The sequence below is a fragment of the Perissodus microlepis genome, chromosome 3, assembly GCF_051167445.1.
Source record: "Perissodus microlepis isolate ML-2025 ecotype Zambia chromosome 3, ASM5116744v1, whole genome shotgun sequence".
Classification (NCBI taxonomy): Eukaryota; Metazoa; Chordata; class Actinopteri; order Cichliformes; family Cichlidae; genus Perissodus; species Perissodus microlepis.
Genome location: NC_140463.1, coordinates 5058427 through 5075000, shown reverse-complemented (window position 1 = coordinate 5075000; position 16574 = coordinate 5058427). Strand labels below are relative to the sequence as shown.

General features: G+C 41.4%; 2 protein-coding genes and 1 long non-coding RNA gene across 4 annotated transcripts in view; 1 reads left to right on the top strand and 2 right to left on the bottom strand.

Moving 5' to 3' along the window:
* LOC146389545 (butyrophilin-like protein 2) overlaps window positions 1–1230 on the top strand; it is a 3339-nt gene extending 2109 nt beyond the window's left edge. The window contains exons 3-5 of the mRNA XM_084912250.1: window positions 1–162; window positions 328–718; window positions 784–1230. The exon at window positions 1–162 is cut by the window's left edge and continues 116 nt beyond it. Of these exons, the coding sequence (XP_084768376.1) occupies window positions 1–162; window positions 328–718; window positions 784–875 (645 nt within the window). The 3' untranslated portion in view covers window positions 876–1230. The remainder of the gene's footprint in view (window positions 163–327; window positions 719–783) is intronic.
* Window positions 1231–6751: 5521 nt separating this feature from the next.
* Window positions 6752–8574, bottom strand: LOC146389544 (uncharacterized). The gene is made up of 3 exons (XR_014797608.1): window positions 8310–8574; window positions 7617–7742; window positions 6752–6904 (listed from the first exon to the last, which is right to left on the bottom strand). It is a non-coding gene; the product is annotated as an uncharacterized LOC146389544 (long non-coding RNA).
* A 194-nt stretch (window positions 8575–8768) lies between these two features.
* LOC146389543 (uncharacterized) lies at window positions 8769–16000 on the bottom strand. 2 transcript variants are annotated; one of them, XM_084911461.1, is made up of 7 exons: window positions 15954–16000; window positions 14514–14555; window positions 14168–14434; window positions 13845–14084; window positions 13584–13766; window positions 13336–13458; window positions 8769–10962 (listed from the first exon to the last, which is right to left on the bottom strand). In XM_084911461.1, exons 1-7 carry the CDS (start codon window positions 15982–15984, stop codon window positions 10955–10957), a joined length of 894 nt encoding a protein of 297 aa, XP_084767587.1. In that variant the 5' UTR covers window positions 15985–16000; the 3' UTR covers window positions 8769–10954. The 2 variants fall into 2 exon arrangements, with proteins under 2 accessions (XP_084767587.1, XP_084767576.1); XM_084911450.1 differs by having other exon boundaries at window positions 8769–13458.
* Window positions 16001–16574: the final 574 nt, after the last annotated feature.

The window sequence follows — 16574 nt, the reverse complement described above, 5'->3', positions numbered from 1 at the left end:
ATGACTGTTCACAAATATCTTATCGGCTCTGACCAGCCTGATGCACGAGACCAGCTTTACAGAGACCGAAGCGAAATGAGAGACGACTCACTGAAAACTGGAGACCTCAGTCTGACCCTGAAACACCCCACAGACAGAGACACTGGAAAGTACATCTGCAGAGTTGAGGGGAAAGGATCAAGAGAAAGAAAACAGTTCTGCTGAGAGTGATGAGTCAGTGCAAATACCTATGAAATATTTGTTACAGTGTATTTGTTTAAAAAAATAACAATAACAATAATTAAATGTAAATATCAGACTGCAGCATCTATAAAGAAGCTTAATAAGGTGTTTTCTAGATTCACTGCCACCTGTACAGCTCATGTTGTGTTTGTTGTCTCAGACTGTGTGGTGGAGGTGGAGGAGGGGGCGGAGTCTATCCAGCTGCCCTTCACAACCACACAAAACCTTCCTGAGGATGCTAAAGTTGTATGGAGATGCATTGACCCTGTACCATCAGTGTTGGTTCACATGTATAAGAACGGCTCTGACCAGCCTGAAGAACAGCACCAGGTTTACAGAAACCGAACAGAGATGAATGAAGACCTGCTGAAAACTGGAGACCTCAGTCTGACCCTGAAACACCCCACAGAGAGAGACAGTGGAGAATACATCTGTAATGTCAGCAGCAAAGAAAGAAGCATTTCAAGAGAGACCACATTGCTACTAAAGGTCAAAGGTCAGTATGAAAATATAAGTTTGTCTCTTGTTGTTTGTCCCTGTCTGACTGTCTTGTGTCTGCAGGGAGAGTTCAGGTCCAGGATCAAACAGGGGACATCAGGAACAGAAGCAGCTCCATTGATCCGACTCCTCTGATGGCTGATCAATCAGTTTGACATCTGTGCTTAGTTTAGGATCAGCTTTTAGTTCAAACTGAGATAGAATAAAATAAGGGTTTGTCAAATAAATCATTTTTATTTAATTATGCAAAACATTGAGAACAAATATTTGTTATAATGGGTAAAGCTGGTTAAAGAAGTTCTAAAGATGTTTTGATGTTTTCAAAATGTCCTGCGGTTAAAATTAAAGTCCCTTTTTCATGACTACACTTTAAAAAAGGTACTGGGGAAAGGTACCAGCCTGCATGGCAGAGTTCCAAGATGAAAACCACTACTCAACAAAATGAATATAAACGCTTGTCTCAATTTTGGCAGAAAACATTTTGATGATCCCCAAGACTTTTGGGAAGGAACACCCTGGACTGATGAGTGTGTCTCATTACACACTCATCAGGACCCCCCCCCCCCCTTCCCCCATATGTATACCTATGTAAAACATCATATGCTGATAAACTTATGCATAGTCATGTAACCGCAATAAAGAGCTGTGTTACGAGGGAGCAGACGAGAGCGACTGGGGTCAAGCGAAGGAACGGCGCTTGTCATAGTTCTCTCCCTCATGCACGAGATCAAAGCGTTTGTGTGCTTTTTGCTGTTGTAGTAGAATTGTCTCGTTCCACCAGTGGGTTTGTGCTAGACAGACCCATCATTGAACAGACTTAATTTTAAAAGAAGTATCAGCTCAGTCAATGAAAACTTCCAACTGATAACTCAACACGTTCTCACTCCCAACTCGTCAAATGTGTGACGCATGGTCAGGCTCCCTCTGCTTCACTTATTGACCTGCAGGGTCCTCTCATTGAATACTATAGAGCTCCCTAAACGTTGCTTATTGACGACAAGAGATTGCCGCGGAAGAGCCTGTTGTCCGTATATTTATATATTTCCAAAATCACATTGTAGTGACGTATACAGAACACAATAAATTATATAATTAAACAACTACCTGAGAAACAGCAGATACAGCAGATAAATTAATTATAGGCTATTACCTTTGTATCGTTTATTGCATTTATGGAGGGAGTGGTGTATGCTGGGTAATGGCACAGCTAGCGACTGGGTGACTTTATTCACCCGATGTTATCAGTCCATCAGGCGTTATTAGCACAAATCAGTCCCATAGATATGGGCCATCTCCTGCTAGATTGTTCAGAAATCCTAGCCAGGAGACAAGTGAATATATTGTGAATATATTGTGTCTTTTTCAGTCCTGGGATTATAACACTACAACATCCTCAGTCTGTAATCAGAGAGTGTCTATTTGACAATGACCAAAATGTCTTTGGATAGTCTTTGTGAATGCAAAAAAAACAAGGGTGTTAGCTGGCCAGCAAAATAAAGAGAGTGTATGGCACTGAGTGCGGGCGTGTGTGTGTGAGTACTTCCGTCCAAATACTCGAGGTCCGGATGGACGAATGAATGGCAGCCGCCAAACCTTTAATGGCACCAGCGAGACAGCACGACAACGAGACAGCACAGCAGTAAGGCAGTACATCAGCGAGGCAGCACAGCAGTAAGGCAGTACATCAGCGAGGCAGCACAGCAGTAAGGCAGTACATCAGCGAGGCGTCTGGCAGGAGAACGAACAATAGTCTTCTTTTAAGGCTACTGCAGAAGGAGATATTCCCCACTGGCTCACCCAAGCTTGCTCTCTGGCACAGCTACAAGCTACGTGAGCTCATGGCTAAGAGCTCGTAGCCCCTCCCGCTAAGATGTACTACCACAGTCGACTGTCGCAAAGCAGCCGCAAACCAATAGCAACAAAAAAAACCCTCAAAATCATTGAAGAACATTTTATAACTGAACACCCAATATAGATATATACATATATACTGAATATCACACAATATCAGATAACCAAATTAACACTGGGTTTTAAACACAGTAACAGTGGGTGTAGGTGTAGGGTGGGTACTCTGCAGTGCAAACTCAACAGCTGTTACCTTTCAAATGATCCAAGGTGTGAAATCAGTTTACATGGAGAGGCCGTTGAGGATTACTGAACACTTACAAAGGAACAGTGTGGAATTTCCCTTCAGGAAGATTTTTCTCAAACAGCCAACAACAACAAGGGAAACATTTAGCAGAGGAAATGCACTAAATGGACTGTCCAGGACCAACCAGTGTTTAAGTTAGCGGTTTCACCTTTGTTAACAGCATAACTGTTAACATAGAACAGAATAGAATGCCTTTATTGTCACTATACAGTTGTACAATGAGATTCAGAGCAATAAATAGTGTTATGTGTATACAATTGGGTTATTGCACATAGAATTTAGTATTGAATTGTATTCTTGATGTCAGCTGACATGAGGACACGAAGGAACTCTGAGTTCCAACTCTGCTCATGGTTTATAGCTGTTCATTCCACCTCAGTTGTGGGATGAACTGCCTGCAGAGGCTGTTTTTATTGCTGTTATTTGCAGGTTTACGTCCTGTGTGAGTCTCTGTCTGCTCATGTTTGAATCATCAAAATAACAAAGCATACAAACTCTGAGAGAAATTAAATTAGATTAAGTGCAGATAATGGAAAATTTGTTTACAACAGAGGAAGTGAAGACTGCGTAACAAAGGCTGGTCAGACAAACATTTAGTACATGCAGCTAGCAGCTGTGGTTTCCTGAGTGAAAGCTGATATCTGATGAAAAGAGGTCGTCTGATATCTGTGCAAGTCATCATGTTAAACTGGGCATGAAGCTCCAACCCTCTGAGTCCGTCCAGATTACATGATGGGAGATAAGAATGATGTGTGAGCAGAAAAACAAACAAACTATTAGTGAGGCAATGATAGAAAATCACTTTCATCGTCCTGCTTTACACCTGTGAGTATTCTGACATATAGACTGAAAACATTTCTACTAATTTCCTCTTCACAACTTGACAAACAAACATCAAATAAAACAAAAACAAACTAAGAGAAGATGAGTGAACTCTGCCTCTCGTCTACATGAAACATGAAGAGATTTCATTTTAGAGGAATCATCAGCTCAGTCAGTGAGAGCATCCAGCTGCTGAGCAGCTCACACTCTGTTACTGTGTTATAAATCTGTGATAGATGAGTGAAGCACTTCAGTGTTTGACTCACCGAGGAGCAGAGACACAGATGTAATCTTCATGTTGCCAGGACGACGACTGACAGAAACCTGACATCCTCAGCTTCACCACTTCCCTGTTACCTTCATCAGCTCGTCACGCTGCTGCTTCTGGACCGTGAGGACAGTAAATAAACTGCATGAGATGTATTCACAGCAACTCACAGGAAACAGTTCAGTTCTTAAGTGTAAAGTTTCAGAGTTTGTGAATGATGTGCAGAAAGCTCATTTTGATTTTTGCTCTTTTCCATAAAATGACAAAATCAAGTTTGTAGAGAACAGGAAATAAGACAAACTCACAAACTACACAAGAAACACTGAAACATCATCACTTTAAATATTTAATTTCAAAAACACCATCGGTGGTTACCTTAGATGATACTCCATCCATCCATCCATCCATCCTCTTCTGCTTCTCTGGGGCTGGGTTGCCAGGGCAGCAGCCTAAGCAAACAAGCCCAGGCCTGCCTCTCCCCAGCTTGTCCAGTGAAACAACAAGGTCTTCCCAGACCACTCGAGAGATATAATTTCTCCAGCATGTCCTGGGTCTGCTCTGGGGACTCCTCCCAGTGGGACGTGCCCGTACCATCTCAACTGGCTCCTTTTTATGGAGGAGCAGCGGCTCTACTCTGAGCACCTCCCAGATGGCTGAACTTCTCCCCCTACCTCCGAGGGGGAAGCCAGCCACCCTTTGGAGGAAGCTCATTTCCGCTCCAGTGTGGTCTTCTGCTGCTGTAGCCCATCTGCTTCAAGGTTCATCGGGCTGTGAATTAACACATGCTCTTCTGCAGACCTTGGTTATAATGAGAGCTATTGAAGCAGTTTGTCCATTCTCCTCTGAGCTCTGACATCAACAAAGTATTTTTTCTCAGAGAGCTGCTGTTCACTGGATATTTTCTCTTTTTTAGACCGTCCTCTGTGAACACCACAGATGGTTGTTGGGAGCATCCCAGCAGATCAGCAGTTTCTGAAATACGCAGACCAGACTGTCACATTCAAAGTCTCTTATGTCACCTTTTGTCATCATCCTGATGCTCAGTTTGAACTGGAGTCGGCTGGCTTGATTCTGTCTACGTGCCTTAATGAGCTGGTTTGCTGCCATGTGATTGACTGATTAGATATTTGCAGTTAGGGCCACTAATAAAGTGGCTGGTGGTAGAACAGTAACAGTGTTGATCAGAGTGGGTCTGAGTGAGCGACTGAAAGATTTTCAGATAAGAAATCAGATGTTCTTCCGTTTCAGGATGACTGAGCTGTGTAACTTGTGTCAGTGTGATTGTTTTTATTGAGCTCTTTAATCTTTCAAAGTAAACACACAGATTTACCTGCTTTAATAAAAGTGTTGTTGTTAAACATAAACTGGGCTATGATCACTGTTGTGTTTGTAACGTCTTTTTACTTCTGATTTGGGTTTCACTTAAGATGTTCTCCTTTCTTTTTCTTCACATCTAATTAGGATTTTGTTTTGTAATTAACCTCATTACTTGGGAAATTGTTGTTTTGTTTAAACCTTTTCAAACAGTGCGGTGGTCATCATTTGTTTTTACTCACAGTCTGAGTGAGTTCTACGTTTGTTTAAAGACAAGAGACAGGTTCTTCTCCATCCTGTGCAGAGATGGGGGAAGTTTTAGGGATGGGATTGGGGGTTGGCATGTTAGCCAAGAAGTCAAAACCCAGAGTAACAGTAAGTTTAGTGTATTTAAAACAAGAACAGCGTATTAATAAATAAAAAATAAAATCCCCAAATAAACCAACAGCTTTTAATTATGTGCACGGGTACGTGGGTATGTTCTAGAAACATTTAACAATCAGTCTTTCACCAGTTGTGTCTTACTGAAAACCACCAGTTACTGTTTCAACTCCTGCACCAGCTCCACAAACCTGGTCCTCAGGTTTCTCTGGCATCCATTTCTAATGTCCATTTTGCTGCTTCCCATCTGTTCTGCTGAGTTTCATCACAGACTCAGGTCTGAAGATTTTGATAAATCAGAGATTTGTGTTTATTTACTGTTTAGTACAATTTTCATATATCTGTATTTTACTTGAGTAGTTTTTTTCTGACTGCTTTTCAGTTTTACTGCCCACATTTTTAAACAAATAGAGATGCTGCGTGCTAAAGGGGTTAAAGTGGAACATATTTTTTATTTATTTATGTTTTTTTGTCCCAAACTGGAACCACTGCAGGTGCTCATAAGTTGCAGTTGCGGTACTTTAGCATCTAGCTAGCCCTGCTGAAGAGGAGCGAGCATAAAGGGACGTTTTTGAAGTGTTTTTTTCAACTTTTATTTCAGCACAGATGTTGACTCAGTACTTCAGTTTACAGCAGTTGTATTTATTCATCTTTTAAGCACATCTTGAAAACATCCTCCTCACTTCTCAGCCAAAAGCGCATCTCTGCCTCCAGCTCGTTCAAAAAACTGTCAGACTTTCAGAGGTTCAAATAGAGAACATTTGACTGGCTGCCTCTTGGATATAGAAGTGATTAAAGTTTTTTTTGTTTGTTTAAATAAAGGTTATTATTATTATCAAAATATTATATATGTTGTTGTGAATCTGCAAGGCTTTCATTTGGAAACTTTAGCTTCATGCTAGACTGGTGCTTTGAAATTCTAATGACCTCCTATCAAGTTTATGCTGAAGTTTAAAAACTTCTTTCAGTTTGTGCTACAACCAAATGCAAGACCTGAAAAATCATAAATCAGTTCTTTAGAAAGTCACATGCTTGGTATTAAACCTGCTGATATAAGGCCAATGAGAAAAACAACAGAAGAGTCGCTAACAAGAGTTTTTATTTAAACAAATTTTAATTAAACAAAGAAATTAACTGAAGGTTCATCTGTTAGTTTCTACACTCATTTTAAATGAGTGCTTGTTGTTTGTTGTTTCCTTTAAAAAGAGGTTGGACAGCCCATCAGTTACTTTCTTCTGACACACCTGAAAATGAGAGAGAGGAGATGAGAGGAGAGAAAAGAGGGAAAGAAAGGAGAGCGGCAGGAAACACTGCAGAGTATGTACCTGCACCCCCACCCCGCTGTGAGTTAGGGATTTTTATTGTTAAGACAGGATCTGTCACATTATGTGTGTCACCAATATGTTGCACAACACTGAAGGCTTGAATAAGAACTATATGTGGGATGTGATTGGTGCAGAACATCAGGTGTCCCAGGCTATCAATGACCTCTTTTTAAACCAGGAGAACATGTGTGAAGGTTGATTCTGTTCATCGTCAGCCGCAACTTTGAGACTGAAGAAGTCACTTGGACGTTTCTCCCACTGAAATCGCCACGTCCAGGTGAACAGAATCAAACATTTGGAATTTACTTACCTGGATGGTTGAGCACGCATCGACATGTGTGAAGAACGTTTGACATGAAAGGAAGGTTAGAGTTTGGCCTATAACTAGCTAAAGCTGCTGGGGTTAGAGATGGCTTTTTAAGTAACAGTTTAACTACTTCAGACTTGAAGGCTTGTGGTCCATAAATGATTATGAGAGATAGGTTGATCATATTTAAGACTGAAGCATTAATTAATGGCAGGAATTTGAGGAACGGAGATCACAGTGAAAATAAAAAATGTGTAAACATTAACTTTTATTTTCACTGATTTTATCTTTTACCAGCTTGTTAGATAAAAACTGAGTGTTTACCTGCAGCGTTTGTCCTCAGACTGGAAAAAACAACATGTGACTGGATGATTGAAATCTTATTGGCTGCTTTTTTTAAGGTGAGACCCTCGTAGACGACTTTCCTCTGAAGTGATGGCAGAGTTCTTCCTGCAGCAATGAAAAGAATATAAGACTGATTCAAAAGACTCAGGATCAATGATTTTGATTAATTAAGTGAAACTACGCTCACTTTAACCTCGTACACGTCATTTTAAACACCCGGGACAACCAGCAGATTCAAACCCACATGTGTCTTATTGTGATATCAGACGGCTCACCGCTGTTCTCCTGCACACGGTATGTGAGTAAAATACATGAGATATAACTGAGAAATATCATTTACCTAACATACATTTATAATACAAACATTTCTTAAACATTTTAACAAATTTACATGTGAAGGAAATTTGTGGCTAAATGCCCTGAAAACATGAACAATAGAATGATTTCATTTGTGCAATGATGTGATAGGTTGAAGTTTGGGCCAATCAGTGACTCCTACATATATCTAAGGTGAATATTTTGTATGTTTCATGTAAATAATGTTTCCTTGAATCACACAATGAGACACAAATATGTAAGCAAACATTTCATATCATATGTTACAGGATGAGATAAAAAGGTATTTCACCAATGTTTCATCACAAGCTCTGAAGACGTTGACACACTTCATACCTGTTTGTCTCCACCCTTTCATCAGAACTACAACCAGAACCAGATCCAGAAGACCCAGAAAAACCACAGCAGCTATGACTGGAACGGAGGAGGAGGAGGAGGAGGAAGGAGGATGGGAGATATGAGTGATGATGGTGGTTGTTGTTGTTTTTGCTCTTTTTGTTGTTGCAACAGAGATTGGTGTCACAGAACCTGCAGGAGAGATGAGGAAGCTGGTTCAGTCAGTTTATTATCAGCTCAGCAGTTTAGCTTGAAACAGGAAGTAATGTCAGTGATCTGACCTCTGACCCTCAGAAAGCTCTGACACTGGACACACACTGGACCATCTGTATCAGAGGATGATACCATCACAGGTCATCAAGCACCGCTCATGAGAACAAACCATCAGCATGGCTGACATGTGTCACCTCATGTAAATGATGGTTTGATGTTTATGCATTATTAATGCAGGCTTACATTTTACGTGCTTATTTAGAGTTTGGTGCCTAAACTGACCCAAACAGTGACTGATGGAAACATTTAGATCTGAAAACAGATCAGTGAAGCTCCAGAGTCCTGAGAGACACAGGACGATTATTGACTGTCCACACATTGGAAAATTTGTTCGTAATAAAGGAAATATCGTCTACACAACAGAGCCAATCAGAAGAAGCTTAACGCAGCAGCTGTGGTTTCCTGTTTCATGAAAAAGGTCGTCTGCCTTCATGTTCAGTCGTCATGTTACACACACTAACTGAAGCTTCACTGACTCAGTCGACATGCTCGACTTTCATTAGATTCAGTTCTGAGCATTCAGCAGGTTTCGGATGTTAATGAGACAAATTTGAATCATAGTAAAAACAAACTTTCATTACTACAAACCAGCAAGTTTGAAACTGTTTTCTGTTATTCACTGACTCTTTGTGTGTTCGAGTTAAAGCCTGATGCTCTTACATAAATATCATCTTGTTTTGTTTCCTGTCCAGCTGACCTGCTGTAAGGTGGAACCAAATAAACAAAGAAGCAGAGCGAACTCTTCCTAAACGAAGCAAACCAGCAGATCTACACAGGTTTGATTTCAGTGGAACTTCCAGCTCAGTCAGTGAGAGCTGACGATGTGTTCTCCTTTACAGAGTGTGGAAGCTGCTGTGCAGTAAATGAATGGATGAATATGAGTGTTTGACTCACCGAGGAGCAGAGACACACATGAAGTCTTCATGTTGTGGAGACGACGACTGACAGCAGAGTGACACCTTCAGCTTCACCACTTCCCTGTTAGCACCAGCAGCGTCGTCACAGTGAGGCCGAGCCGCTGCTCCAATGAACTCAAAGAGAAACTCAAAGCAAATATTTTTATCTATCGGGGCCTTTTTTATTCATAATTTACATGCTTCAAATCTGCCACATATATTGGAAATATAGTATTAACTTTCACCTTTATGGAGACGACACTCAGCTGTGTATTTCTTACAAACACAATTCCACCCATCTCCTGCTGTGACTGCCTCGTGGAAGTTAAATCATTGTTGTTCGAACGTTCTCAAACTAAACAGTAATAAAACTGAAGCTCTTGGTTACGAGTGTCATCTGTCATATGTGTCATCCTCGACAGCAATGTTCCCTCTAATTTTTCATGTGTCTGAGCGAACACGCAAACTCCCTGAGCTGCTGTGCAGCCATTTGTTTCTCCTTTTTAATTGGATCATAATTATTACATTTTTACAGTCATTACCGAATTTCACTTTTCAAGTACGTTTCATGACAAACACAAACACAGACACTCACATTTCTCTCACTCTGTCTCTCAGAAACACACACGGTAAAAATGTATGTTTGTTTGCATACCTCCCTCTGTTTTGTCCTTCAGGCGTTGTGTATGATTTAAGTGTGCTTTGTTTTGTTTGAGTGGGCCTTTTTTTCAGCAATCCTTTACCCCTGTCCACTCCAGCACAATATCCACACAGATAACAACATGAATATTAAATAAATAAAACAAAAACACTAACAAGAGGAGCCTACAGGGTCTGTGGCGCTCCTCCTGGGAAGCACCGCAGACCCTGTAGACTCAAACATAACAAAGCATTCAGATTCTGCTGTCTCCAAAAAGAAAACCTCCAATCTCAGAGTAAAATGCTGAAAAACTAGTTGATGCATTTATTACTGCTGGGCCCCTCCTGAAAATCACTGGCTGTACCCCAAGAGGTCATTAAGTCTGCCCCCTCTCTTCCTGATATAAACAGGAAAGTTCCTGATTGATGATCTGCAGATCTGTCTGTTCATTAAATCTGTGTTAAATTAAATGTATAAAACTGCTGAAATTACAGCAGGAGTTCAAAGTATTGATCAGATTGAAATGAAGGAAGCAGCTCCATCGTAGACGACCTTTGTCAGAGTTCAAGATAAGATAACCTTTATTAGTCCCACACGTGTGAACTAAGCTGCAGAGACTCAAACCAGCAGCAGTTTGATTTCTTCAGTTCCTCCTCCTGGTTTCTCTGGAGGAACTGGAAACAGGACGCCTTCCTCACTTGCTGCCATCATGACTCCATTGATTGGATTAAATGGAAGTGAATGAAGAAAGGAGGAAGCTGATGACTGTCTGTAAATGTTCCCACGGTGAGACTGACACAGTGAAACGTGTCCACAGGAGCTCTGCAGGTCTGTCCTCAGCTTCCTGTTTACACAGAGAAACTCGTCATTTCTTTCACTTTTTAATTTCTTCTGTGGCGTCTGTGGTTCCTTCACCTTCTGTAAAAATGGGACGGTCATGCACGTTGGTCACTGCGCTGAAGGAAGCAAAGACAGAAACAAGCCACTGTGTGACCGAACATCTGTGATTCATTTTCATCTCACTGTGAACTTGGAGTTCCCATCAAACCTTGTCTGCTGAACTCAAGTCAAACTATTATTTTTTTTTTATTGATAACACTGAAGAACAATGTGAAACAATATGATTCAGCAAAGCTTCAGGTTCAGTATCTGCTGACATGCACTCTCTGGACTCCACATCATTCAAACAGCTGTTAAACTAACGTAAACAGATAAAACACTTCATGGTCCCAACAAGGAAGCTGTCATGGTCCTGAGTCTGAGGACTCAGTGTTTTGTGTTTCCTTATGCTTTTGTTCATTCCGAGTATGTATTCTGTTGTGATTTTGCCATTTGTTAGGTTTCTGTTCTTTGCCTGCCTGCTCCCACTTCCCTGTGTTCCCTCTGTCTGTCCATGGTGTTATTGTGTCTACTTATGAGTCCGCCTGTCAAGTTCAGTGTCCTGTCTGGTTCTCTGTCTGTTAGTTTCCTGTTTTATTCTGAAAGTTCATGTCTCATGTCAGTGTGTTCAGTTTTACCACTCCCCCGTCTCGTTGGCCTAATTTCTCCCAGCTGTGTCTCCCTCCTGTGGCCCATTCCCTGATTACTCCCCGTGTATTTAAGCCCTGTGTTTTCCTGTGCTCTCTGTCGCATCGTCTGTTTTAGTCCATGTCAGTCTGCATTATTCTATGTTACCCGGTACTCACTCTGCGTCTCTCTGCCATCTCTCTTTGTGCATTTTGCTCCTCCTCCCGTGAGTGTCTGGTTTAAGTTTTGTTCGTTAGTTTTCCCAGTTTAGGTTTGTTTACTCCCCGCTCTGCTCTTCCTGTTTTGTCGCCTTCTCACCGCTGTAAATAAACACTCACTCGCACCCCAGCCAGTACCTGCATTTGGATCCTTTTTTTCAATACACCACACGACTGCCCCCAGCCGTGACAGAAGCTCTGTCACACAAAGATTTCAGCTTCTCTCATCAGCTAACCACACGAGCAGCACCTGTTCTGATGTGGGTGAAAATAAACACTCGACTCTGGGAACTACGGACTCAGGTGACTTCACCATGTACGTGCTTTTACATCTGACTGCTGCCCCAACACAGTGAACTGAAACATCTTCATCAATCAAAGTGAGTCTTCCTCAGCTCCTTTCTCCTACGAGGTGTAATTCTTGAACAAATTCTTCTCTCTCTTCATCGTCTCTTTCACAGAGTCTTCATGGCCTAACCTTGTTTTTATGTGTATAACCCCAAACTTACATGCCAGTGAAACATCAGTGGCTTGTGCTTTCATGTTCCACCCTTAGGTTACTGTTTAGCTTCACCTCTGCCTTTTATTTCCGGATGTTTTTATCAGCCTTGTTAGACGGCTCCCTTTTGTTTATCTTCTATGTTCATTCGTGTCAGGATTTTGGGTCCACTCCTCACTCCTGGTGCTGCTGCATGCTGTGACAAAATCTCCCCAAATCCTTTTCACACTGGAGTTCAATCAGACAGTTCGTGCTGCATCGTGTCATACACACTAATCTTCCACATCATGCACCAATCACATCCTTCCATTACAGCGTTCTGATTGAGCTGCAGGATTGCTGCCATGGTTTTCTCTGACACTGACCCATTTTTACAAACTGTGACTCGACCAGTGAGACCACAGTAAGGTTCAGACGTGAAACCAGTAACATGTTTTACTGTCAGACAGGAAATTAAAGAAAGTTTGTTTCATAAAGCTTGAAGCCGTTGAGTCACAGTTCCTCTTTGTTTTGATGCATTTGAGGAAAATATAAGTCAATGTTTCCACGACCACAGTTTGCCCCAATTCTAAAAACCACAGGGACCCTGTGCAAACACAGACTAAATGATTTGCAAATCTCACAAACCCATATTTTATCATGAGATAAGAAATAAGCTGAGATAAGAAAAGCACAAAGAAGAGGCTGATTCTGGAGCATGCTCACATGTGGTTCTTCTTTGCATTATAGAGCTTCAACCTGCATTTGTGGAAGGCAGGTGAACAATGCTCACAGACACAATTTCAGGAAGTGTTCCTCCACCTGTTTGTCTTTGGGACCACCTGCTTTTTCTCCATTTGTGCATTCAATCCCTTTACTGTGTTCTATTTATTAAAATATGGTTTTATAAGATACACAAATCATTGCATTCTGGCTTTATTTATACAACATCACAAAAGATGTATTAACCTAAGTGTATCTCTAGTTTTCCTGCTTTTATCCCTCATTTCCGTACCTGTAGTGTTTGTCCTCAGGGTGGAGTAAACCATTTCTGGTTGCCTGACTGGCATCTTATTGGATGACTCTCTACTGGTGACCTCAGAGTAGATGACATCATTTGAAGGAGCCTCATTGTGGACTAGGCAGAGCCATGAAGGCAGCATGAGAGTGATAAGACCAAGAATCACTGATCCCATACAACACATACATACATGTATACTGCTTCACTTACAAGTGCTCAGTTGGGTCAGTCAGACTCTATACCTGTGTGTTTCTTCCAAAGGAGCCGAACCAGAACCAGGACCAGAACCACAAGAACCAGAGAAACCACAGCAGCTACGACTGGGATGACGAAGGGCTGGAGAGGAGGAGGGTGAAGAGAAGGAGGATGGGAGACATCAGTGTCTGTTGTTGTTATTGTTGTTGTTGTTGTGGGAGGAAGAGGACCTGCAGGACAGATGAGGAAGTGGATTCAGTAAATTTATCATTAGCTGAGCAGACAGGAAGTGATGTCAGTGATCTGACCTCTGACCCTCAGATAGCTCTGAGGAGATGATCCAAACTCATCAGTAGAACACCAGTAGAGACCTTCATCAGAGTGCTGGACGTTAATGGTGATGATTTTCTCTGTTTTAGGTCTAACAGGACGTCCATTAAAGTAGAAATAGGCTGTGACTGTGCCACCAGTTTTCTTCTTACAGCGTAGTGTGACATCACTTCCTGTCCTCACAGGAAGTGCAGGGATCTCCAGGATCACTTCTTTATCTGAAGAAAAGACCCACAGAGTGATGTAGAGGTGGTATAACAGTGTGCTGTTAGTCTGATGATGAAATGAACGACTTCATTACCTGATACAGTGATGTTGACTTCTTCACTCTTCTCTCCAGCTTCACCTTCACACCAGTAAACTCCACTGACTGGCTTGGTTTCATCAAAGAAACAGGATGAACCATTGAACCTCCCGAAGCCCCGCCCACCTGCTCCACATGACTCAGTCCCACTTCCTGTGTCCATCTTCACCGTCCATCCATCAGAGCCCAGCTGACCGTCACATGTCAGAGACACTGAGGCTGCTGTGAAGAACTGCTGAAGGTTTGGACTGACGGTCAGAGAGACTGGAGGACAGACGGACAGTTTCTATCAGTGTTTACACTCAGTGTTTGTCCTGGACCATGGTGCACTTCATCTACTCACCTGCACAAACAGTCAGTGCAGACAGCAGCAGCACACACACACCTGCAACAGGAGGTCAGAGGTCAATAAAGCTCAGAGGGCAGGAACCTGTTTCAATCTGTTCTTGTGTGGTTCTGGAAACATCATTCAAACCTGACCAAGCAGATTTGGTGTAAAATGCTCGAGCTGAATTCAAATGAACTATTTTTCCTTTTAATTTCTTTTTAGGTAGAAATTCTGAAATTACACCCACCTGCTCTCAACTCAGGCATTTTACACTAAACCAACTTCAGAATTCTCAAAAGAACCTCAAACCTGTTTTCAGCTCTGGAGACCAGAGTCACTGAATTAGAGACTTGGATTTGCACCCTTTAAAAACGTGTAGCTAGTGTTAGTGCGTTTATTTAGGAATCACAAGCCAAAACACTTTATTTATGACTATTGTTTTTTAATGCATTGGATGATTAAAAAATCGGCATGTACATGGATCTCTTCCATTCAGAAATCCGCATGGCTGCAGCCAACTTCCCAGGAGAGAGTAACCTGTCCTAGCAGTTCACAGAGTTTTATATCAGGACCAGTTAAAACTGGTGGGGAGAACCTGCTTGTTTTGCAGGCCCTAATTCTTTTGTATTGATACGTCTGCAGGTTTCTAAGTAATTGTTCAGTAAGTAAAAACTACAGATTCTAATCAGAGTTAATGAACCATCAAACCACCGAGGTCACTGGATTAAAGTTAGGCGACTTTGGCAATATCAGCTGCTGAGTGAGCAACCTGAAAAATCTGTTTAGTAAACATTACAGTCGTTTGAGTCCCGCTCGTCTAAATCGCCATCAGAAAATGAACAAAGCATACAGAAAATTAGGAAAATCCGACGTTAATTCTGAAAAACCAACTATCTTCAGTCATTTAGTTAGACTCAGTCAATCTGGTCTGAACAGAGGAAGTGATGATTACAACAGGCAGATAAGGAGAACGTGGTACATGCAGCTAGGAGCCGTGGTTTCCTGAGTAAAGGTTAATGTTTGATGAAAACAGGTCACTTTCCTCTGTTACAGACACGACATGAAGCTTCAGCTCTGTGAGTCAGTCCAGATTACAGAGAAACGCAGAGTTAAACTTTTAAAGAGTTTATGCAGTTGAAACAGTTTTCTGTCATTTGCTGTATCTTCATACACTCGAGTTAAATATGAGGTGTTTACAGGAAATTAGCATCACCACTTAATTTCTGTCCAAACACACAAACAAATATCAGACACAACCAGCCTTAGATAAACAAAAGAAGTAGAGTGATCCCTTCTTCTCACTAAGGAAAACAAAACCAACAGATCTGAACAGATTTCATGTGAGAGAAACTATCAGTGAGAGCTTCCAGCTGCTGAAAATATGCTCTTTACCTTTGACCTTTAGTGTGTGTTGGAGCTGTGATAAAGAATTGAAGAAGGGAGGGTTTGACTCACCGAGGAGCAGAGCGACAGATGAAGTCCGCATGTTGTCATGTTGGAGACTGACAGCAGAGTGATACCTTCAGCTTCACCACTTCCCTGTTAACATCATCAGCTCGTCACGCTGCTGCTTCTCCACAAGGACGAGCTGTTTCTAATACACTCGTCTTCATCAGAATCAGAGAAACTTTATTGATCTCAGAGGGAAACTGAGTTATCATAGCAGCAAATATACAAGAAACAACATATAAAATGAGTGTAGAAACAGAGATATGATAACAGAACTATTAAGATAAACAGATGAATATAGAGACATGGGACTAAATATAATATACATATGAACGTGAAAAGACAAGCATACAGTCCTGAGTGGACAGTTTTGTAAATTGTAAATTATATGTGCAGTTTGCTAATACTGCAGTTTATGGAGTCTATGAACAGCTCAATGCTCCTTTTGAGAACAGGAAATAACAAAGAGAATACAATACAACTTTATTTATATAGCCAGCAGTTCCCCAAAGTGTTTTACAGTAATACGATCATTTATAGGAGGGAAACATTAAAAGTGAATAACCAACAGGTGGAGAGCACTAATTAGCCGCAGTGCAGTGAAAATACATAAAAGAAGATACAAAC